Genomic DNA, 26,183 nt, shown 5'->3' with positions numbered 1-26,183 from the left:
TCAATTGTCAGTGACTATTTTATTTTTTCTCCAAAAAAAAAAGAAAATGTTCAGTGAATTGTACTCCAACTATTTTACTCTTCCTGAGCGTTTTTAGTTTTTTTCCTGCGTTTTGTTTTCTTGAGCTACTCCTTTAGGCCTTGTTCGGTTGAGGTGGATTTTGATTGGGATTGGCAGGGATTGAGGGGGATTAAACCCTCTACAAGCCAAAATCCCCTCCAATCTTCTTCAATCTCCTTGGGAGGAGGATTAACCGAAGAAGGCCTTATGCCGTGCCCGAATTTCTCTATACTCTTTTTTCTATACTACTTATAAAAGAGCAAAGATTATCTTCTCTAAGTGCACCCCACAAAACGTACACGAATACATTACCACCGCATGATTAGTCCCACTAAACTCAATCTAACGGCTAGCCTTAACCTAATTTATTCTCTGTGTGCACTTAGCAATTTAAATTGACTGACCGTACTTCACCTTGGAGGAAAATATGAAAGTCCACGTCTGGTCAATTAGGAAACTATAATCACGAACACTCCTATTAAGAAACTAATCATGGGCGCATATAATTATTAGGAAACTAATCATAAACGCATCTTATTATTAGAAAACTAATCACGGGCGCATCCATTATTAGGAAAATAATCACGCGCGCATCCTATTAGGAAATTAATCATGGACGCAACTAATTATTAGGAAACTAATCACAAAAAATTCCTATTAGATAACTAATCACGAAGGCATCTAATTATTAGGAAACTAATCGCGAGCGCATCCTATCGTCTCGGGAATCGCGATCACGAGTCGCCTGCCGTCACCAGTCCACCACCCACGCGAGCCACAGTGGGAGACACGCGAGGAGGAGTTGCGGCTTCCTCCGAACACACACACGTGCCGTCGCCGCTTTGTCTTCTGCCTGGAGGCCAGTTCACTTTTCTACTGACTGCAACGACTTCGTTCACGTCCTGACATGTCGGCATCCGTGTCGACTTCAGCTCCGTCCATAATACCCACGCTGACAACCACCCACCGCAGACACCTTTTAAGTGGGGGCAACGCTGAGTATTCTGGACCAGTATAAGCGGGCAAAAAAAATCGAGTGGGGGCGCCCCGGTGCATGGAGGGCGTCGCCTCAAAGCTGGACGACTGATTCACCTGCGTCGACAACGCCGCCCAGCTGGTGAGACGACACGGTCGCCGCGGCGGCTCGCAGGCCGGAACGACGGAGATGCTCGCCTTCACGCGAACGCGCCACACGCACACACTAATCAGATAAGCACTGAGTGTTGTTTTTTTTACTGTCATCGCTACTTCGCCGGTGGTGACACATCTAGAAGTACACGAACCAGAGATGAGGCAATGAGAAACAGAGGCGCACTGGAGCACACACAGTTGGGTTTCAGGCAACCAATGCCTTCTTTCTTTCTTTATTTTTTCACTGATTTTTGCGTACTTGCAACAGACATCCCTGTTTTTTTAAGTACTGACTATCGGTTATTACATGGCCAAGTCACGACTACATAGTGAACTCACAGACAAATTCGCTGAACCAAGACCTTACTTGTAGTCATGAACTTACATGAAAAAACCCAGAAATTTGCATAAGTTTTAGTGGAAAAAAAATAAAGTTCGCATAAGTTTTACTAAAAAACCCTAAAGTTTGCATAAGTGTATTTGTTTGTCCAGCAGATACATGGCAACTGTAATTTTACATGAGCATTTTCATACCGTCCCTATCTACAGTTGAGTTAACATGTTTTCCTGATAGAAAACTTGGACCACATACAAGAGAAACAAAAAATGCATATTGATTATGACCATGACGAATGTAGGATATTTTGTGGTCATGGTAAATTCTCATATCATTTATTTTATTTCATTATTGCACTGTACATTACGTATTACGCACGACCACTTTGGTAGAGGTGACGAGTTCACATCATATAGAGAGACCAACCATGTTTCTCCGAATATCTTGAATCATGATCCTTATGACTTCATCTCTACTACTTATAAGAAGTACATTTTTTCATTTGAGTATTTCCTAACTTGAGAGGTAAGGTATGTTTTATCCAATAGAGTTGCTAAAATTGGAAGTATGTCTGCAGTTTTTTCTTTCTAAACCGGCATTTGTTGGCTTTTTTTTGCCACTGTTATTCTTACAAGTGGTAGCCTACGCATGTTGAAGACCATTTTTAAATTATTTATCTTCGTATCATTATTACTACAAACTGAGAGGATATTTGTTATATTGTCAAAATTTTAGAATGTTGAGCCCTTAAAGAAATGTGTAGTACTCAAGTAACTGTTCCAAGTTGTCGTATTAATGCTTTTGTCTTGTAATAATAATTCTTGACTGGAGTTTGTTGGCACTGAAACGGCTCCTTAGCTTGTCCTAAGTGACATTTTTATGTGTGATTATACTTGCATAAATGTGTGCATATGAAGAATCATGATGAATCTTCTAAATAATTTTGAGTTTTATACATTGGGAACACTGGGTGGTCTTTTAATACAGGAGATATGTTGTTTAAGGAGAAACGATATTTCAAATTGTTTGTACGAGTAGGGAGTACAAGATTCTGTATTTTATAGGGAAATTTAAATTTATGAATAAATTGTCTTGTATTAAGTTTAGTATAATGTGTTAATCCAAATAGACGCGTGTTACACGTAAACACTTATTAGTTTCACATCAGGATCGATCGATCAGTTATCTCTAACAACTAGGATTCATTATCTATCTTCTAAACCCGCAACTATAAATATGGACCATTCCGCATCCACTTCCTCCATCCCATTCAAATCGATCTTCCTCCTCCTCTCCCACGTACAATCTCATCTTGACAACGAAACGATGGTGCAGCGCACTTCCAACGCCGAGGTCATGTCCATGGACCTGTCGCACAAGAAGCCCGCCAAGGCCTACGGCAGCGACGGCGGCGCCTACTACGACTGGTCGCCGGCCGACCTGCCCATGCTCGGCACCGCCTCCATCGGCGCAGCCAAGCTGCACCTCTCCGCCGGCGGCCTCGCGCTCCCCAGCTACTCCGACTCGGCCAAGATCGCCTACGTGCTCCAGGGCGCCGGCGCCTGCGGCCTCGTCCTCCCCGAGGCGGCCAGCGAGAAGGTGATCCCCGTCAAGGAGGGCGACACCCTGGCGCTCCCCTTCGGCGCCGTCACCTGGTGGCACAACGCCGAGGGCGCCTCCGCGGAGCTGGTGGTGCTCTTCCTCGGCGACACCTCCAAGGGCCACACTCCCGGCCGCTTCACCAACTTCCAGCTCACCGGCGCCACCGGCATCTTCACGGGCTTCTCCACCGAGTTCGTCGCGCGCGCCTGGGACCTCGACCAGGACGCCGCCGCCAAGATCGTCTCCACCCAGCCTGGCTCCAGCATCGTCAAGATCGCCGCGGGGCACCGGATGCCGGAGCCTCGCGCCGAGGACCGCCAGAGCGTGGTGCTCAACTGCCTCGAGGCGCCGCTCGACGTGGACATCCCGGGCGGCGGCCGCGTGGTGGTGCTCAACACGGCCAACCTGCCACCGGTGAAGGACGTTGGGCTGGGCTCTGACCTCGTGAGGATCGACGGTCGCTCCATGTGCTCGCCGGGATTCTCTTGCGACTCGGCCTACCAGGTCACCTACATAGTGCGAGGCGGCGGCCGCGTCCAGGTCGTCGGCATCGACGGCACCCGTGTGCTGGAGACCCGCGCCGAGGCGGGCTGCCTCTTCATCGTGCCCAGGTTCTTCGTCGTCTCCAAGATCGCCGACGACACCGGCATGGAGTGGTTCTCCATCATCACCACGCCAAAGTACGTACCACTAGTTTTACTCTAGTAGTTGACCAACTAGAACTTTTGATGTGCATGTGTACATCACATTTTCTAGCATTATTTTTGTTCGGTATATTATGTTTCAATTTTGCGAAATTCAAGTATATATGGCCCTAATTAGTTGCCCTGTCTGACATTAAAGTTTCCTGCTACATATTCAATTTCATTCAGTAGTCGTGGATTAAAAAATGCCACTGTATCTTTTTCTGACTGTATTTTGATAGTAAAATTGTAGGGAAACATGCATGCGTATAGCAGATCTGATGCATTATTTTTGTTCCATATATTCTGTTGCAGTTTTGCAACAATCAAGTATGAACTTATTTCTAGTTGCAACTAGGAAAGTTTCTTACAGAATGGATTCCTCCCGTTTGTTTAGCATTTTTGTATATACCCTTAGTTGCACAATATTGTGGCATGTTTTGCATTTTCTCAAAATGTAATTTTCCTACATATTCAAGTTTAATCAATAGTTTTGCATTTATCTAGTTATATCGATCATTTGACCAACTAATGTTTGTGTTGTGCAAAACAAATGCAGCCCGATCTTTAGCCACTTGGCTGGTAGGACGTCGGTGTGGAAGGCGATATCGCCCGAGGTGCTAGAGACGGCCTTCAACACCACGCCAGAGATGGAAAAGATGTTCCGCTCCAAGAGGCTCGACTCTGAGATCTTCTTCGCTCCCAACTAGATCATCCGCACATCTGTCCATCTCTGGCTTGGCAATACCTTAGATTATGTTTTGATTAGGGTCGCCAAGGGTTAGTTAAATTCAAGTTTGTCGCGTTTGATGGATTATGTAATAATAAGCCTGAGATGGATTTGTCACGCTGGTTAGTTCTTATTGAATTCTGTGAGATCAGTTAAAGTTTGATCAATGCAAGATGTGTATCGATATATTCCTGTAGTGGGTAATTTGTTACTGTTGTGTGTGTGTGCGGATAATCAGTCAGTGACGGGTGATAGAGAAATCAAATTCATGCAAACAAAATTAAGCTTTTCTATGTTTGGGTGATAGTGATAATAATAACACAAGAAGAAAGCCTATCCTCCGTACGAATATATTTTAGTATGGATCAAGGTTCAAAAGAGCTCGTCACAAGAATCTGCCTCCATTGAACAAGAAACTGACATGAATTTTCAGAATACAGTCCTTTCTTCCACATATGAAGCTTGCCCATTTCCTTGTTTTTTGTTCTCAAAATTCCTTCCATTTTGAACAAGCCCAAATATATCAAACAATGCTTCTTGGTTCTCAATATATCTGATATTTCATTAGAATTAGTTGAGCCTCCTTATGAGGCACACAACAGGCGGCGATTTTTATAGTAGGCAGGGCCGGCCCTGGGGAGGGGCAGCGGGGGCGGCCGCCCCGGGCCCCCAAAGTTCAGGGGCCCCTTCCTATGTACATACATAGGCTATATGTCCAGCGAGGCAGAAAAAAATGCCCTATTGGGCTGGCCGGCTGGGCCTCACGCAGCATGCAGCACGCACGCAGCAGGCCAGTGAGGCACAGCGGCAGCAATCGTTTCTTTCCTTTTTTCACATAAAAATAGGAGTGATTGATCCCTTCCTATTTCATCTCGCATTGACACAGCGATTTCTAGCGGCCGCCGAAGCTTCGATTGTTCGCTAGTGCGTGCTCGACGTTTCTTTCTCCTTTTCTCCTAATTCTAATTTAGATCATCAGTTCCTCGCCGCCGATTTCAATTCGCCGGGGCCTGTAGTAATCCGGCTCTGGTTTCCGTCCATCGCTGATTCGGCCATCGGAGGTATAACATGTATTCTGATTGTGGTTCTATAGATGCATAGCCGGCCCAGTGGCACTGTTCAACAATTAATGAATTTTTTTCAGCATTGTGTCATCATATCATCTGGAAGAAAATATGCATCTGCTAGCGATAAAAGGAAAAGAAAGAAAATACAAGGTATAACACAATATTTTAAGATGTATATATAGAGATGAGGAGTTTTCTGCTAGTTTGATAATTGCCAAAGTTACTACAAATGAAATGAGTGTAGGTCCATTGTTTCCGGTAAGACATCATGTTACAAGAAGTAACATTTGACGAAAGTGATTGTCGAGGAGAAATTCTAGAATTTGATAAGGCTGTCCAAGTTATTTTTTTGTTTTGGTTGATAGCGACCACTTCTTTGTAGGGTAGATTTAAAGAACCTATGGTGTTTAAAGATATATTTGGAAATTTTTTAGCTCGGAAACTATGAAGTCATTGATGATAATGAACTTGAAGAGTGGCGCACAAAATTTGCAGAAACTTTCTCTCTTCACAGATCATGTGATGTTGAGGTATTTGATCTTATTTCTGAATTGAAAATTGCGGATTCACTTTGCCAGATGACTGTAATATATGCCATGGAGATTTCGAGCATGTCAAGAGAAGTTGGTTGTTATCCTGATATCTCCATTGCTTATCACATCTTTATTTACTATACATGTGACTATTGTATAGGCCGAAAGAAGCCTTTTGAAGTTGAAATTAGTGAGGAACTATCTGAGGTCACCAATGACCTAGGTTATATGGTTTGGCAACATTATGGAATCGATAAGAAATTATTGGATGATATTGACAACGACCCCATCATAAGTGATTTTGCATCAAGGAATGTTAGAATTATTATTAAAGGTAATACTTATAAAGTATTTGATATGCATACTATTATTGGATGCATTTAAGTGCTTGATAATACATGTACCTATATTCAATGTTATTGTTAAGATGTCTATATTAAGGGCCCCGACTTTTACTCTCGCCCGGGGCGCCCAAAATCTCAGGACCGGCCCTGATAGTAGGTAAGTATGGTACTCGAGAAATGAATCAAATGCTAATTACAATAGTTCGGGACGGCAAATAAATACTGACGTTTGAACGATGCTGACCAGAAGGACGTCATCAATGTACATACATACGGCTAAGACGGGATGTATTATTTTCAAGGACATCTATCAAGATTATTATTCATCTGTTAGTTGGCACAAAGTTTAAGCAGAAAATTTGACGCCTTTGTCGTTCACTGAAGTGCCCTTAAAGAAATTGTCTTTCCCTTCTGTACCAACAGCCTCAAAGCACGCATCAGGACACCACGATCAATTCCCGCGACTTCTGCAACAAAAGCCATAACATAAAATGAGGATTCAAACTAGCCACAATTAATATCATAAGACCACCCGCAAAAAATGATATATCATAAGACAACTTTTATTTATTATGAGCAAGGGGCATACATGGTCTTTGCTATGTGTTACTTTGTTTTCTTTTGCCAATTATGTATGGCCTGTGTATGTATTACTGATGAGGTACCGCCACGAACTTATGTCACGACATAAGCTTTGGTTGCATCGGTGTGTTGATACATGCAGGAGTGGGGTTTTCCGAGGATTACCTCTGGTTTATCCATTCTTCGCACAACATAGCTTATCCTTAGCTTTATATAATATCCATCCCCAAATGGAAAACTCTAACAGGAAAATTCCAATAGATTCTTATCCAAGCTAACCATCACTAAGCCTAGGCTTAGCTAGATGGTTCGTCCTGAGGCTTGTGGTGGCTACAATAATTCCAACCCAAATTGCAAGTTGGGTAAACATGAAAATATTTATCCAATGGTTGAGTCTAAATCCTACATATATATTACTGTTTCTACCTCAAATTGCTTTAAAGCAAGAAAATAAGATTTGCATTACAAAAAATTGAAAATGGTAAATCTAATATCATCTCCATCAAGTTTGTACTTACCCATCCCATGCTTCAGTTCCAGAGCGTATATCTTCAATTGTTGTTACTTCTTGCTTTACCTATAAGCATTACACAGAGAAAAATATTTTTCATTGATGAATTGATAGCTTCGATAGAAACATGTTCAACATCATACAAATTCTTTCACAGTTTAATATGTAGTTAGCCCAATCGTTGAACTTTCTGCCAAAGAATGAGACACTTATCGTGACTTTTGTCAATCCACTCTACACAACCTGCTTTGAACTTGGCTTTAAGTAGTTTCACGACACAAAGCCGAACACAGGCCAGGGCTAATAAAAACATCCACTATCAGAGTCGTCATCCACCCCCAATCGACATATTTTTCGAGCTCCCTCCATATGTGGTCTCCTCCATATCTGGAGGTGTCATTTGGAGCTTGCCCCAAAGTCAACTGCTAGCGGGGGATGGATATTTCATCTTCTTCCTCCTCGCTCTATAGGTGGAATTTGAAGTTGTGCGACCCCCCCCCCCCCCCCGCACCACCGCCGACGAGGGGAGACGTGACCATCAACAACACATCTATTAGATGGCGCGATCGCTCTCTAGAATTCGCTTGGTAGACCATCGGATGGCCACCATGCGACATCATCTCCTAGCTTGCTTGTGAGTTCAAGAAGCATGTGAGCAGCACGAGAATATCTCTCATTAGGGAACACACACCTAGATGGTTGTCTGCCGTCTGTTGCCTCCCAAACTGCCTGCTTAAATGAGCTTGCGACGGCTTAAAAAATGGTGGCAGTCTCCCCTCTCCCCCTTATCCAATTATTTCACCGATACCTCCCAATCCCCTCTCGCTCGCCTCCAATCGACTACTCCCTCATAAATGGCCCACCGGAAGGTGACCCTCTCATCTTCAGTTCTGGGGATGAGGGGGAGCAGCAGAAGCTGGATCCCCAGGCCCCTTTTCGGACTTCACGAAGTGGCCATGGATGAGGGTCAGAAGCAAGACATCGAAAGAAAGAGAGGGATTTGGGACCGCGCATGCCTGCCCCTACCGATGCATGGTGGGCCTGGGACAAGAGCGCCGAGGCCCTTTTTCAGGCATTGAGATTCGCAATGTCGCCGTCGTCGAGGTAAGTTTCCAGGCTATCAGGGCCCAAGTTGCCACATTTCTCGCCAATCACGCCCCAGCCACCGTATTCATTGCCACGGATTGTTAGTGTTGTAGTGCGACTAATTTACTGCCCTATTTATAGGGATGAAATCGATGCTTCTTTATGTGTTCTTCAGAAATTTGGATTATTGCCGAAGAATCTATGACCCAATGACAGGTGGGCCTTACTTGCGGGGAATTTATGCATGCTGATTTATGGTGACTATGTGTTCGCGCACAGTCTCCGTAGCCTCCTAAACATTATGTAGCGTGCTACATATGTGTTACGAAGGCTGCCAATATGACAACTCTGCTAGAGTTGCTCTTAGCTGCGACTTGGGGGCAGTGGCGGAGCCAGGGGTCTTCCCTGGACTTCCATGGAATACCAAAGAACTACTGATTCATTGATATACTACTCCTAGCTTGCTGCATATTTGTTGCCATATTGCTACTGTATTGCACAAATGAATACCAAGGAATACCGAGCAGGAAATTCCTGGCTCCGCCACTGCTTGGGGGTGAACGGGGCGCTCAAAAGGAAAGGCGGCGAGAAGGAGGTGGGAAGTCATTAGGGGTCAAGAAATCGGTGTAGGTAAATGGCAAAAATTAACGTATAATGTAAATATAGTAATAAAAACCAGAAATGGGGAGGATGTGTGATATCAGTTTGAAAAAAAACGGTGTGGGTAAGGAGACCGTGTGAGGTAGTGGAGGGCCTCGCGGCAACAAAAACAAGTATACCAACTGTGTTTAAGTTTACTCTTAATGTTTGGCTCTAATTAGCATGTTCGCATATGCAAAATGATGATATGGCACTATAGTTATGGAAAAAAAGGAGTGTTGTATGGGTCACTCTCAATGCTTTCCTCTTGGCATGTTCTAATGGGCAAAATGATGGCATGACACTGTAACTATGGAAAACATGAAGGGGTATTGTATGTTGGTGGAGATAAGGCTCTTGGCTTGTTTCCCTATGAAGTGTAATTAGTGCTCTGATAATTTGTCGCTTATCTCCCTACTATTTTTCTCTTCTTCCCTTTTTTTCTTTTCCTTTTGTTAGTTGCAGCACTTTCGCCTTAAAACGCGCTGCTAAGGTGTGATCATGTTTACTAGACCCAAAGGGTTTACTAGAGTCAGTAATATAGTTCATATCGGTTATGTGAATAACACCCAATGAGTACTAAGGTGTGATCATGTTTTGCTTGTGAAATAATTTTAGTCAAGGGGTCTGTCACATACAGATCCGTAAGTATTTTGCGAATTCTATGTCTACAATGCTCTGCACGGAGCTACTCTAGCTAATTGCTCCCACTTTCAATATGTATCTAGATCGAGACTTAGAGTCATCCAGATCTGTGTCAAAACTTGCATCGACGTAACTTTTTACGACGTACCTTTTTTCACCTCCATAATCGAGAAATATTTCCTTATTCCACTAAGGCTAATTTTGACCGTTGTCCAGTGATCTACTCTTAGATCACTATTGTATTCCCTCGCTTAACACAGTGTAGGGTATACAATAGATCTGCTACATAGCATGGCATACTTTATAGAATCTATGGCTGAGGCATAGGGAATGACTTTCATTCTCTTTCTATCTTCTGCCGTGGTCGGGCTTTGAGTCTTAATCAATTTCACACCTTGTAACACAGGTAAGAACTCTTTTTTTGACTGTTCCATTTTGAACTACTTCAAAATCTTGTCAAGGTATATACTCATTGAAAAAACTTATCAAGTGTCTTGATCTATCTCTATAGATCTCGATGCTCAATATGTAAGCAGCTTCACCGAGGTCTTTCTTTTTTAAAAACTCCTTTCAAATACTCCTTTATGCTTTGCAGAATAATTCTACATTATTTTCGATCAACAATATGGCATTCACATATACTTATCAGAAATGTTGTAGTTCTCCCACTCCCTTTCTTGTAAATACAGGCTTCACCGCAAGTCTGTATAAAACTATATGCTTTGATCAACTCATCAAAGCGTATATTCCAACTCTGAGATGCTTGCACCAGTCCATAGATGGATCGCTGGAGCTTGCACATTTTGTTAACACCTTTAGGATTGACAAAACCTTCTGGTTGCATCATATACAACTTTTCTTTAATAAATCCATTAAGGAATGCAGTTTTGTTTATCCATTTACCAAATTTCATAATCATAAAATGCGGCAATTGCTAACATGATTCGGACAGACTTAAGCATCGATACGAGTGAGAAACTCTCATCGTAGTCAACACCTTGAACTTGTCGAAAACCTTTTGCGACAATTCTAGCTTTGTAGATAGTAACACTACTATCAACGTCCGTCTTCCTCTTGAAGATCCATTTAATCTCAATTGGTCGCCGATCATTGGGCAAGTCAATCAAAGTCCATACTTTGTTCTCATACATGGATCTCATCTCAGATTTCATGGCCTCAAGCCATTTCGCAGAATCTGGGCTCATCATCGCTTCCTCATAGTTCGTAGGCTCGTCATGGTCAAGTAACATGACCTCTAGAACAGGATTTACCGTACCACTCTGGTGTGGATCTCACTCTGGTTTACCTACGAGGTTCGGTAGTAACTTGATCTGAAGTTACATGATCATCATCATTAGCTTCCTCACTAATTGGTGTAGTAGTCATAGGAACAGATTTCTGTGATGAACTACTTTCCAATAAGGGAGCAGGTACAGTTACCTCATCAAGTTCTACTTTCCTCCCACTCACTTCTTTCGAGAGAAACTCCTTCTCTAGAAAGGATCCATTCAAAGCAACGAATATATTGCCTTCAGATCTGTGATAGAAGGTGTACCCAACATTTTCTTTTGGGTATCCTATGAAGACGCACTTCTCCGATTTGGGTTAGAGCTTATCAGGTTGAAACTTTTTCACATAAGCATTGCAACCTCAAATTTTAAGAAACGTCAGCTTAGGTTTCTTTGCCAAACCATAGTTCATACGGTGTCGTCTCAACAGATTTAGATGGTGCCCTATTTAATGTGAATGCAGCTGTCTCTAATGCATAACCCCAAAACGATAGTGGTAGATCGGTAACAGACATCATAGATCGCACCATATCTAATAAAGTATGGTTATGACGTTCGGACACACCATTATCCTGTGGTGTTCCAGGTGGCGTGAGTAGTGAAACTATTTCACATTGTTTTTAACTGAAGTCCAAACTCGTAACTCAAATAATTTACTTCTGCGATCATATCGTAGAAACTTTTATTTTTGTTACGATGATTCTCCACTTCACTCTGAAATTCTTTGAACTTTTCAAATGTTTCAGACTTGTGTTTCATCAAGTAGATATACTCATATCTGCTCAAATCATCTATGAAGGTCAGAAAATAACGATACCCGCCGCGAGCTCCAACACTCATTGGATCGCATACATCAATATGTATTATTTCCAATAAGTCAGTTGCTCGCTCCATTGTTCCGGAGAACGGAATCTTAGTCATCTTGCCCATGAGGCATGGTTCGCAAGCATCAAGTGATTCATAATCAAGTGATTCCAAAAGTCCATCAGCATGGAGTTTCTTCATGTGCTTTACACCAATATGACCTAAACGGCAGTGCCACAAATAAGTTGCACTATCATTATTAACTTTGCATCTTTTGGCTTCAATATTATGAATATGTGTATCACTACGATCGAGATCCAGTGAACCATTTTCATTGGGTGTGTAACCATATAAGGTTTTATTCATGTAAACAGAACAACAGTTTATTCTCTTACTTAAATGAATAACCGTATTGTAATAAACATGATCAAATCATATTCATAAAAACACCAAATAACACTTATTTAGGTTGAACACTAATCCCAAAAGTATAGGGAGTGTGCGATGATGATCATACCAATCTTGGAACTACTTCCAACACACATCGTCACCTCACCCTTAACTAGTCTTTGTTCATTCTGCAACTTCTGATTCAAGTTACTAATCATAGTAACTGAACTAGTATCAAATACTGAGGGGTTGCTATAAACACTAGTAAAGTACACATCAATAACATGTATATCAAATATACTTATGTTCACTTTGCCATCCTTCTTATCCGCCAAATACTTGGGGAAGTTCCACTTACAGTGATCAGTCCCTTTGCAATAGAAGCACTTAGTCTCAGGCTTAGGATCAGACATGGGCTTCCTCACTTGAGTAGCAACTTGCTTGCCATTCTTCTTGAAGTTCCCCTTCTCCCCTTTGCTCTTCTCTTAAAACTAGTGGTCTTGTCAACCATCAAAACTTGATGCTCTTTCGTGATTTCTACCTTCATCAATTTCATCATCATGAAAAGCTCGGGAGTCGTTTTCGTCATCCCTTGCATACTATAGTTCATCACGAAGTTCTACTAACTTGGTGATGGTGACTAAAGAATTCTGTCAATCACTATCTTATCTCGAAGATTAACTCCCACTTGATTCAAGCGATTGTAGTATCCAGACAATCTGAGCACATGCTCACTAGTTGAGCGATTCTCCTCCATCTTTTAGCTATAGAACTTGTTGGAAACTTCATATCTCTCAACTCGGGTATTTGCTTGAAATATTAACTTCAACTCCTGGAACATCTCATATAGTCCATGATGTTCACAACGTCTTTGAAGTCCCGATTCTAAGCCATTAAGGATGGTGCACTAAACTATCAAGTAGTCATCATATTGAGCTACCAAACGTTCATAACGTCTGCATCTGCTCCTGCAATAGGTCTGTCACCTAGAGGTGCATCAAGGACATAATTCTTCTGTGCAGCAATGAGGATAAACATCAGATCACGGATCCAATCCGCATCATTGCTACTAACATCTTTCAACACAATTTTCTCTAGGAACATATCAAAATAAACACAGGGAAGAAACAACGCGAGCTATTTATCTACAACATAGATATGCTAATACTACCAGGACTAAGTTCATGATAAATTAAAGTTCAATTAATCATATTACTTAAGAACTCCCACTTAGATAGACATCCCTCTAATCCTCTAAGTGATCACGTGATCCAAATCAACTAAACCATGTCCGATCATCACGTGAGATGGAGTAGTTTTCAATGGTGAACTTCACTATGTTGATCATATCTACTATATGATTCACGTTCGACCTTTCGGTCTCCGTGTTCCGAGGCCATATCTGTATATGCTAGGCTCGTCAAGTTTAACCTGAGTATTCCGCGTGTGCAACTGTTTTGCACCCATTGTATTTGAACGTAGAGCCTATCACACCCGATCATCACGTGGTGTCTCAGCATGAAGAACTTTCGCAACGGTGCATACTCAGGGAGAACACTTCTTGATAATTAGTGAGAGATCATCTTAAAATGCTACCGTCAAACTAAGCAAAAATAAGATGTATAAAAGATAAACATCATATGCAATCAAAATATGTGAAATGATATGGCCATCATCATCTTGCGCCTTTGATCTCCATCTCCAAAGTACTGTCATGATCTATATCTTCACCGGCATGACACCATGATCTCCATCATCTTGATCTATATCAATGTATCGTCACATGGTCGTCTCGCCAACAATTGCTCTTGCAACTATTGCTATCACATAGCGATAAAGTAAAGCAATTATTGGGCACTTGCATCTTATGCAATAGAGAGACAACCATAAAGATTTTGCCAGTTGCCGATAACTTCAACAAAACATGATCATCTCATACAACAACTTATATCTCATCACGTCTTGACCATATCACATCACAACATGCCCTGCAAAAACAAGTTAGACGTCCTCTACTTTGTTGTTGCAAGTTTTAAGTGGCTGCTACTAGGCTGAGCAAGAACCGTTCTTACCTACGCATCAAAACCACAACGATAGTTTGTCAAGTTGGTGCTGTTTTAACCTTCGCAAGGACTGGGCATAGCCACACTCGGTTCAACTAAAGTTGGAGAAACTGATACCCGCCAGCCATCTGTGTGCAAAGCACGTCGGTAGAACCAGTCTCAGGTAAGCGTACGCGTAATGTCGGTCCGGGCTGCTTCATCCAACAATACCGCCGAACCAAATTGTGACATGCTGGTAAGCAGTATGACTTATATCGCCCACAACTCACTTGTGTTCTACTCGTGCATATTACATCAACGCATAAAACCTAGGCTCGGATGCCACTGTTGGGGAACGTAGTAATTTCAAAAAAATTCCTACGCACACGCAAAATCATGGTGATGCATAGCAACGAGAGGGGAGAGTATGATCTACGTACCCTCGTAGACCGACAGTAGAAGTGTTATGACAACGCGGTTGATGTAGTCGTACGTCTTCACGGCCCGACCGATCAAGCACCGAAACTACGGCACCTCCGAGTTCTAGCACACGTTCAGCTCGATGACGATCCCCGGACTCCGATCCAGCAAAGTGTCGGGGATGAGTGCCGTCAGCACGACGATGTGGTGACGGTCTTGATGCTCTACCTTTGCAGGGCTTCGCCTAAGCACCGCTACAATATTATCGAGGATTATGGTGGAGGGGGGCACCGCACACGGCTAAAAGATCTCAAGGATCAATTGTTGTGTCCATGGGGTGCCCCCCTGCCCCCGTATATAAAGCAGCAAGGGGGGACGAGGCCGGCCCTAGGAGGGGCACGCTAGGGGAGTAGGATTCCTACTCCTAGTTGGACTAGGTTTCCTCCTTTCCTAGTCCAACTAGGAGAAGGGGGGAAAGGTGGGAAGAGAGGAAGGAAGGGAGAGAGGGGCCGCACCCCAAACCCCTTGTCCAATTCGGACTGGGCTTGGGAGGGGCGCGCGCCACCTCCTGGTCCTTCCCACTAGGGCCCATTAAGGTCCATTGCTTCTTCCTCGTATTCCCGTAACTCCCCGGTACCTCCAAAAATACCCGAATCACTCGGAACCTTTCCGATGTCCGAATATAGTCGTCCAATATATCGATCTTTACGTCTTGACCATTTCGGGACTCTGAACTCCTTCGGTACATCAAAACATATAAACTCATAATGAAACTGTCATCGAAACCTTAAGCGTGCGGACCCTACGGGTTCGAGAACAATGTAGACATGACCGAGACATGTCTCCGGTCAATAACCAATAGCGGAACCTGGATGCTCATATTGGCTCCCACATATTCTATGAAGATCTTTATCAGTCAGACCGCATAACAACATACGTTGTTCCCTTTGTCATCGGTATGTTACTTGCCCGGGATTCGATCGTCGGTATCTCAATACCTAGTTCAATCTCGTTACCGGCAAGTCTCTTTACTCGTTCCGTAATACATCATCTCGCAACTAACTCATTAGTTGCAATGCTTGCAAGGCTTATGTGATGTGCATTACCGAGAGGGCCCAGAGATACCTCTCCGACAATCGGAGTGACAAATCCTAATCTTGAAATACGCCAACCCAACATGTACCTTTGGAGACACCTGTAGAGCTCCTTTATAATCACCCAGTTACGTTGTGACGTTTGGTAGCACACAACGTGTTCCTCCGGCAAACGGGAGTTGCATAATCTCATAGTCATAGGAACATGTATAAGTCATGAAGAAAGCAATAGCAACATACTAAATGATCGGGTGCTAAGCTAATGGAATGGGTGATGTGATCCCGTTAATCAAATAACAACTCTTTTGTTCATGGTTAGGAAACATAACCATCTTCGATTAATGAGCTAGTCAAGTAGAGGCATACTAGTGACACTATGTTTGTCTATGTATTCACACATGTATGATGTTTCCGGTTAATACAATTCTAGTATGAATAATAAACATTTATCATGATATAAGGAAATAAATAATAACTTTATTATTGCCTCTAGGGCATATTTCCTTCAGGTTTCTGCGTCAAAGCGGACACCACTGTTTTGGTTGGTGCTCTTCTTATCTTGGGCGATCGTGTAAAATGTATTACCATTTATCTCGTACCCTTTGAAAGTCATTATATTCGAAGATGGTAACTGGGACAACAAGTACATGTCATCTTCAATAGAGGCGTCATGCATGGTACGTGTCTGCAACCAGCTGGCGAAACTCCTGGTTTGTTCACGTGTAATCCAGTGATCAGACCGCTCCGTGTGTTTGGAGCGTAGCAAATTCTTGTGTTCATCCATATACGGAGTCACCAAGGCAGAATTCTGTAGAACTGTGCAGTGTGCTTCAGTGAGAGAATGTCCGTCCATACATATTATTTGTTCCCCTCCTAGCGTGCCTTTTCCATCTAGTCTGCCCTTATGCCGCGATTCAGGAACACCAATTGGCTTAAGGTCGGGAATAAAGTCAATATAAAACTCAATGACCTCCTCATTTTCATGGCCTTGGAGATGCTTCCTTTTGGCCTAGCACGGTTATGAACATATTTCTTTAAGACTCCCATGAACCTCTCAAAGGGGAACATATTGTGTAGAAATAGAGGACCCAAAACGTTAATCTCTTCGCATAGGTGAACTAGGACGTGCGTCATGATGTTGAAGAAGGATGGTGGGAACACCAACTCGAAACTGACAAGACATTGCACCAAATCATTCTCTAACCTTGGTATGATTTCTGGATCGATTACCTTCTGAGAGATTGCATTGAGGAATGCACATAGCTTCACAATGGCTAATTAAACGTTTTCCGGTAGAAGCCCCCTCAATGCAACCGGAAGCAGTTGCGTCATAATCACGTGGCAGTCATGAGACTTTAGGTTCTGGAACTTTTTCTCTGCCATGTTTATTATTCCCTTTATATTCGATGAGAAGCCAGACGGCACCTTAATACTGAGCAGGCATTCAAAGAAGATTTCCTTCTCTTCTTTGGTAAGAGCGTAGCTTGCATGACCCTGATGTATGTCGTCTTTTCCGTGCATACGTTGCTGGTCCTCCCGTGTCTCAGGTGTATCTTTTGTCTTCCCATACACGCCCAAGAAGCCAAGCAGGGTCACACAAAGATTCTTCGTCACGTGCATCACGTCGATTGCAGAGCGGACCTCTAGGTCTTTCCAATAGGGCAGGTCCCAAAATATAGATTTCTTCTTCCACATGGGTGCGCGTCCGTCAGCGTCATTCGGAACAGGTTGTCCACCAGGACCCTTTCCAAAGACCACCTTCAAATCCTTGACCATATCATGTACATCAGCATCAGTACAGTGGCGAGGCTTTGTCCGGTGATCCGCCTCACCTTTGAAATGCTTGCCTTTCTTTCTTATGGGATGCCTGCTCGGAAGAAATTGACGATGTCCCAGGTACACATTCTTCTTACAATTAGCCAAATATATACTGTCGGTATCGTCCAAACAGTGCGTGCATGCGTGGTATCCCTTGTTTGTCTGTCCTGAAAGGTTACTGAGAGCATGCCAATTATTGATGGTCACGAACAGCAACGCCTTTAGGTCAAATTCTTCCCCCATGTGCTCATCCCACGCACGTACACCTGTTCCATTCCACAGTTGTAAGAGTTCTTCAACTAATGGCCTTAGGTACACATCAATGTCGTTGCTGGGTTGCTTAGGACCTTGGATGAGCACTAACATCATAATAAACTCCCGCTTCATGCACAACCAAGGAGGAAGGTTATACAAACATAGAGTCACAAGCCAGGTGCTATGGTTGCTGGTCTGCTCCCCAAAAGGATTAATGCCGTCTATGCTTAGACCAAACCATATGTTCCTTGCGTCATCTGCAAATTCCTTCCCGTACTTTCTTTCGATTTTTCTCCACTGCGACCCGTCAGCGGGTACTCTCGACTTTCCGTGTTTCTTACGGTCTTCTCTGTGCCACCGCATCGCCTTGGTATGCTCTTTATTTTGGAACAAACGTTTCAACCGTGGTATTATAGGAGCATACAACATCACCTTGGCAGGAATCTTCTTCCTGGGGCGCTCGCCCTCGACATCACCAGGGTCATCGCGGCTGATCTTATAGCGTAATGGACCGTATATCGGGCAAGCGTTCAAATCCTCGTACTCACCGCGGTAGAGGATGCAATCATTAGGGCATGCATGTATCTTCTGCACCTCTAACCCTAGAGGGCAGACAACCTTCTTTGCTTCGTACGTACTCTCGGGCAATTCGTTGTCCTTTGGAAGCATATTCTTTATCATTACCAGCAACTTTCCAAATCCCTTGTCAGACACACCATTCTCTGCCTTCCATTGTAGCAATTCCAGTGTGGTGCCCAGCTTTTTCTTGTCACCTACGCAATTCGGGTACAACAATTTTTTGTGATCCTCTAACATGTGCTGCAACTTCTTCTTCTCCAAATCACTTGCGCAGTTTCTCTTTGCATCGGCAATGGCCCGACCTAGATCATCAACGGGCTCATCCGATGCCTCTTCTTCAGCTTCTTCCCGCATTGCCGGCTCAGCTTCTTCCCGCATTACCAGCTCAGCTTCTTCCCGCATTGTTGTATCATCGTATTCAGGGAACCCATGGCCGGGATAGCTGTCGTCGTCCTCTTCTTCTTCATTGTCTTCCATCATAACCCCTTTTTCTCCATGCTTGGTCCAAACATTATAGTGGGGCATGAAACCGGACTCAAACAGGTGGACGTGAATGGATCTTGATGTAGAGTAACTGTGACCATTCTTACAGCCAACACATGGACAAGGCATAAAACCATCCGCCCGCTTGTTTGCCTCAGCCGCAAGCAGAAAAGTACGCACGCCATTAATGAACTCGGGAGAGCATCGGTCATCGTACATCCATTGCCGGCTCATCTTCAATACACAACACCGAAAACACCAAATTAATACAATACATAAAGTTCATACATAAAGATCATACAACACTTAAATGCAACAAACAAATAACTCTCTAGCTAAAGAATTTAAATGCAACAACAAATGCGATCAAGATCGCAACTACGGTAACAATTGATCCAACAGCATAATGATACCAAGCCTCAGTATGAATGATATATTTTCTAATCTTTCTAATTTTCAAGCACATTTTCTCCATGTTAATCTTGTGATCATCGACGACATCGGCAACATGCAACTCCAATTCCATCTTCTCCCCCTCAATTCTTTTCATTTTTTCCTTCAAATCCCCGTTTTCTCTTTCAACTAAATTTAACCTCTCGACAATAGGGTCGGTTGGAATATCTATGTCAACTTGATGGGCATAATTTGTCATAAACATGAAATGCAATGAATAGTTTTAAAAGAGAATATACCACATCTGAATCATAATCCGGACGAGGGCCGACGGGGACGGATATCAAAACCATGGCACTATGTATAACAAACAACATATGGGTAAGATAATTATACGAGTAACTATATATCCAAATCACACAAACATCAATTTTTTATATAAAACTTCATGAACAAGAGGCTCACCACAAGGTGGTGCCGGCGATGGGACGTTGCGGGCGATCGACGGTTGTTACGACGGAGATTTAGAATGCACTAAGTAAACCACACCTACATATGCAAACTAAGTGTTATTTTTGACCTCAAATTGCATATAAATCAAATACTAGCACATATATATAATTCCTCCCAAATTACTAAACTCAAAAATCAATCACTATATAAAGCATTGCACGAGCTAATCTAGCAATGAGAGATGAAAGGACAAACTTGCTAACCTTTGGGTTCATTTGAATGGATGGGGGCCTTCAAATCTTGACAAATTTTGGGCAAAATGTGTGACGAGCTTGAGAGGAAGAGGGAAAAGAATAAAGAGGAGAGGGGAAAGGGGAAGAACAGAGCGAGCTCGGGTGGACGAAGGGTCTATGTAGGACGACCTTTAGTGCCGGTTCATGATACGACCCGATACTAAAGGTGCTGGAGGGGCCCCGGACTGACAACATCCTGCCACCACTCACTTTAGTACCAGTTCGTGGCACGAACCGGTGCTAATGGTTCACCACGAACCGATACTAATGATGTCCGCCCACCTAGCCGTTGGAACCGGCACTAATGGACACATTAGTGCCGGCTCAAATTCAAACCGGCACTAATGTGCTACACATTTGACCCTTTTTCTACTAGTGGTAGCATTTCTAACCCATGGGTGTTCAAAACACTATAGTGGTGTTTTTGGCCCTTCGATGATGGCTTGGTGTGCAGTTGTGAGATCATGGAATTCTTCCACTTTCTGGGGATGGGACGGGCACATCGAAACCACGATGCAGCATGTAGGAGCGTCTAATATCGTAGGATCACATAGAAAATCAAAGGTAACTGTTGGATCATATAGAAAACCAATGGTCTCTTTTCCGCCGAAGAAAATCAATTGTCAGTGACTATTTTATTTTTTCTCCAAAAAAAAAGAAAATGTTCAGTGAATTGTACTCCAACTATTTTACTCTTCCTGAGCGTTTTTAGTTTTTTTTCCTGCGTTTTGTTTTCTTGAGCTACTCCTTTAGGCCTTGTTCGGTTGAGGTGGATTTTGATTGGGATTGGCAGGGATTGAGGGGGATTAAACCCTCTACAAGCGAAAATCCCCTCCAATCTTCTTCAATCTCCTTGGGAGGAGGATTAACCGAAGAAGGCCTTATGCCGTGCCCGAATTTCTCTATACTCTTTTTTCTATACTACTTATAAAAGAGCAAACATTATCTTCTCTGAGTGCACCCCACAAAACGTACACGAATACATTACCACCGCATGATTAGTCCCACTAAACTCATTCTAACGGCTAGCCTTAACCTAATTTATTCTCTGTGTGCACTTAGCAATTTAAATTGACTGACCGTACTTCACCTTGGAGGAAAATATGAAAGTCCACGTCTGGTCAATTAGGAAACTATAATCACGAACACTCCTATTAAGAAACTAATCATGGGCGCATATAATTATTAGGAAACTAATCATAAACGCATCTTATTATTAGAAAACTAATCACGGGCGCATCCATTATTAGGAAAATAATCACGCGCGCATCCTATTAGGAAATTAATCATGGACGCAACTAATTATTAGGAAACTAATCACAAAAAATTCATATTAGATAACTAATCACGAAGGCATCTAATTATTAGGAAACTAATCGCGAGCGCATCCTATCGTCTCGGGAATCGCGATCGCGAGTCGCCTGCCGTCACCAGTCCACCACCCACGCGAGCCACAGTGGGAGACACGCGAGGAGGAGTTGCGGCTTCCTCCGAACACACACACGTGCCGTCGCCGCTTTGTCTTCTGCCTGGAGGCCAGTTCACTTTTCTACTGACTGCAACGACTTCGTTCACGTCCTGACATGTCGGCATCCGTGTCGACTTCAGCTCCGTCCACAATACCCACGCTGACAACCACCCACCGCAGACACCCTTCAAGTGGGGGCAACGCTGAGTATTCTGGACCAGTATAAGCGGGCAAAAAAAATCGAGTGGGGGCGCCCCGGTGCATGGAGGGCGTCGCCTCAAAGCTGGACGACTGATTCACCTGCGTCGACAACGCCGCCCAGCTGGTGAGACGACACGGTCGCCGCGGCGGCTCGCAGGCCGGAACGACGGAGATGCTCGCCTTCACGCGAACGCGCCACACGCACACACTAATCAGATAAGCACTGAGTGTTGTTTTTTTTACTGTCATCGCTACTTCGCCGGTGGTGACACATCTAGAAGTACACGAACCAGAGATGAGGCAATGAGAAACAGAGGCGCACTGGAGCACACACAGTTGGGTTTCAGGCAACCAATGCCTTCTTTCTTTCTTTATTTTTTCACTGATTTTTGCGTACTTGCAACAGACATCCCTGTTTTTTTAAGTACTGACTATCGGTTATTACATGGCCAAGTCACGACTACATAGTGAACTCACAGACAAATTCGCTGAACCAAGACCTTACTTGCAGTCATGAACTTACATGAAAAAAACCCAGAAATTTGCATAAGTTTTATTGAAAAAAAATAAAGTTCGCATAAGTTTTACTAAAAAACCCTAAAGTTTGCATAAGTGTATTTGTTTGTCCAGCAGATACATGGCAACTGTAATTTTACATGAGCATTTTCATACCGTCCCTATCTACAGTTGAGTTAACATGTTTTCCTCATAGAAAACTTGGACCACATACAAGAGAAACAAAAAATGCATATTGATTATGACCATGACGAATGTAGGATATTTTGTGGTCATGGTAAATTCTCATATCATTTATTTTATTTCATTATTGCACTGTACATTACATATTACGCACGACCACTTTGGTAGAGGTGACGAGTTCACATCATATAGAGAGACCAACCATGTTTCTCCGAATATCTTGAATCATGATCCTTATGACTTCATCTCTACTACTTATAAGAAGTACATTTTTTCATTTGAGTATTTCCTAACTTGAGAGGTAAGGTATGTTTTATCCACTAGAGTTGCTAAAATTGGAAGTATGTCTGCAGTTTTTTTCTTTCTAAACCGGCATTTGTTGGCTTTTTTTTGCCACTGTTATTCTTACAAGTGGTAACCTACGCATGTTGAAGACCATTTTCAAATTATTTATCTTCGTATCATTATTACTACAAACTGAGAGGATATTTGTTATATTGTCAAAATTTTAGAATGTTGAGCCCTTAAAGAAATGTGTAGTACTCAAGTAACTGTTCCAAGTTGTCGTATTAATGCTTTTGTCTTGTAATAATAATTCTTGACTGGAGTTTGTTGGCACTGAAACGGCTCCTTAGCTTGTCCTAAGTGACATTTTTATGTGTGATTATACTTGCATAAATGTGTGCATATGAAGAATCATGATGAATCTTCTAAATAATTTTAAGTTTTATACATTGGGAACACTGGGTGGTCTTTTAATACAGGAGATATGTTGTTTAAGGAGAAACGATATTTCAAATTGTTTGTACGAGTAGGGAGTACAAGATTCTGTATTTTATAGGGAAATTTAAATTTATGAATAAATTGTCTTGTATTAAGTTTAGTATAATGTGTTAATCCAAATAGACGCGTGTTACACGTAAACACTTATTAGTTTCACATCAGGATCGATCGATCAGTTATCTCTAACAACTAGGATTCATTATCTATCTTCTAAACCCGCAACTATAAATATGGACCATTCCGCATCCACTTCCTCCATCCCATTCAAATCGATCTTCCTCCTCCTCTCCCACGTACAATCTCATCTTGTCAACGAAACGATGGTGCAGCGCACTTCAACGCCGAGGTCATGTCCATGGACCTGTCGCACAAGAAGCCCGCCAAGGCCTACGGCAGCGACGGCGGCGCCTACTACGACTGGTCGCCGGCCGACCTGCCCATGCTCGGCACGGCCTCCATCGGCGCCGCCAAGCTGCACCTCTCCGCCGGCGGCCTCGCGCTCCCCAGCTACTCCGACTCGGCCAAGATCGCCTACGTGCTCCAGGGCGCCGGCGCCTGCGGCCTCGTCCTCCCCGAGGCGGCCAGCGAGAAGGTGATCCCCGTCAAGGAGGGCGACACCCTGGCGCTCCCCTTCGGCGCCGTCACCTGGTGGCACAACGCCGAGGGCGCCTCCGCGGAGCTGGTGGTGCTCTTCCTCGGCGACACCTCCAAGGGCCACACTCCCGGCCGCTTCACCAACTTCCAGCTCACCGGCGCCACCGGCATCTTCACGGGCTTCTCCACCGAGTTCGTCGCGCGCGCCTGGGACCTCGACCAGGACGCCGCCGCCAAGATTGTCTCCACCCAGCCTGGCTCCAGCATCGTCAAGATCGCCGCGGGGCACCGGATGCCGGAGCCTCGCGCCGAGGACCGCCAGGGCGTGGTGCTCAACTGCCTCGAGGCGCCGCTCGACGTGGACATCCCGGGCGGCGGCCGCGTGGTGGTGCTCAACACGGCCAACCTGCCACCGGTGAAGGACGTTGGGCTGGGCTCTGACCTCGTGAGGATCGACGGTCGCTCCATGTGCTCGCCGGGATTCTCTTGCGACTCGGCCTACCAGGTCACCTACATAGTGCGAGGCGGCGGCCGCGTCCAGGTCGTCGGCATCGACGGCACCCGTGTGCTGGAGACCCGCGCCGAGGCGGGCTGCCTCTTCATCGTGCCCAGGTTCTTCGTCGTCTCCAAGATCGCCGACGACACCGGCATGGAGTGGTTCTCCATCATCACCACGCCAAAGTACGTACCACTAGTTTTACTCTAGTAGTTGACCAACTAGAACTTTTGATGTGCATGTGTACATCACATTTTCTAGCATTATTTTTGTTCGGTATATTATGTTTCAATTTTGCGAAATTCAAGTATATATGGCCCTAATTAGTTGCCCTGTCTGACATTAAAGTTTCCTGCTACATATTCAATTTCATTCAGTAGTCGTGGATTAAAAAATGCCACTGTATCTTTTTCTGACTGTATTTTGATAGTAAAATTGTAGGGAAACATGCATGCGTATAGCAGATCTGATGCATTATTTTTGTTCCATATATTCTGTTGCAGTTTTGCAACAATCAAGTATGAACTTATTTCTAGTTGCAACTAGGAAAGTTTCTTACAGAATGGATTCCTCCCGTTTGTTTAGCATTTTTGTATATACCCTTAGTTGCACAATATTGTGGCATGTTTTGCATTTTCTCAAAATGTAATTTTCCTACATATTCAAGTTTAATCAATAGTTTTGCATTTATCTAGTTATATCGATCATTTGACCAACTAATGTTTGTGTTGTGCAAAACAAATGCAGCCCGATCTTTAGCCACTTGGCTGGTAGGACGTCGGTGTGGAAGGCGATATCGCCCGAGGTGCTAGAGACGGCCTTCAACACCACGCCAGAGATGGAAAAGATGTTCCGCTCCAAGAGGCTCGACTCTGAGATCTTCTTCGCTCCCAACTAGATCATCCGCACATCTGTCCATCTCTGGCTTGGCAATACCTTAGATTATGTTTTGATTAGGGTCGCCAAGGGTTAGTTAAATTCAAGTTTGTCGCGTTTGATGGATTATGTAATAATAAGCCTGAGATGGATTTGTCACGCTGGTTAGTTCTTATTGAATTCTGTGAGATCAGTTAAAGTTTGATCAATGCAAGATGTGTATCGATATATTCCTGTAGTGGGTAATTTGTTACTGTTGTGTGTGTGTGCGGATAATCAGTCAGTGACGGGTGATAGAGAAATCAAATTCATGCAAACAAAATTAAGCTTTTCTATGTTTGGGTGATAGTGATAATAATAACACAAGAAGAAAGCCTATCCTCCGTACGAATATATTTTAGTATGGATCAAGGTTCAAAAGAGCTCGTCACAAGAATCTGCCTCCATTGAACAAGAAACTGACATGAATTTTCAGAATACAGTCCTTTCTTCCACATATGAAGCTTGCCCATTTCCTTGTTTTTTGTTCTCAAAATTCCTTCCATTTTGAACAAGCCCAAATATATCAAACAATGCTTCTTGGTTCTCAATATATCTGATATTTCATTAGAATTAGTTGAGCCTCCTTATGAGGCACACAACAGGCGGCGATTTTTATAGTAGGCAGGGCCGGCCCTGGGGAGGGGCAGCGGGGGCGGCCGCCCCGGGCCCCCAAAGTTCAGGGGCCCCTTCCTATGTACATACATAGGCTATATGTCCAGCGAGGCAGAAAAAAATGCCCTATTGGGCTGGCCGGCTGGGCC

The 26,183-nt window shown here is 43.6% G+C and overlaps 1 protein-coding gene and 1 pseudogene across 1 annotated transcript; both read left to right on the top strand.

The window, feature by feature from the left end:
- The first annotated feature begins 2,807 nt into the window (after positions 1-2,807).
- Positions 2,808-4,729, top strand: LOC123059690 (11S globulin seed storage protein 2-like). Its single transcript, XM_044482190.1, has 2 exons — positions 2,808-3,810; positions 4,373-4,729. The coding sequence occupies exons 1-2, from the start codon at positions 2,855-2,857 to the stop codon at positions 4,521-4,523; spliced, it is 1,107 nt and encodes a 368-aa protein (XP_044338125.1). The 5' UTR covers positions 2,808-2,854; the 3' UTR covers positions 4,524-4,729.
- Positions 4,730-23,734: 19,005 nt separating this feature from the next.
- Positions 23,735-25,608, top strand: LOC123059688 (11S globulin seed storage protein 2-like; annotated as a pseudogene).
- The last annotated feature ends 575 nt before the right edge of the window (positions 25,609-26,183 follow it).

The sequence above is a fragment of the Triticum aestivum genome, chromosome 3A (genome assembly GCF_018294505.1).
Source record: "Triticum aestivum cultivar Chinese Spring chromosome 3A, IWGSC CS RefSeq v2.1, whole genome shotgun sequence".
Classification (NCBI taxonomy): Eukaryota; Viridiplantae; Streptophyta; class Magnoliopsida; order Poales; family Poaceae; genus Triticum; species Triticum aestivum.
This window is presented reverse-complemented; position numbering and strand designations above follow the sequence as displayed.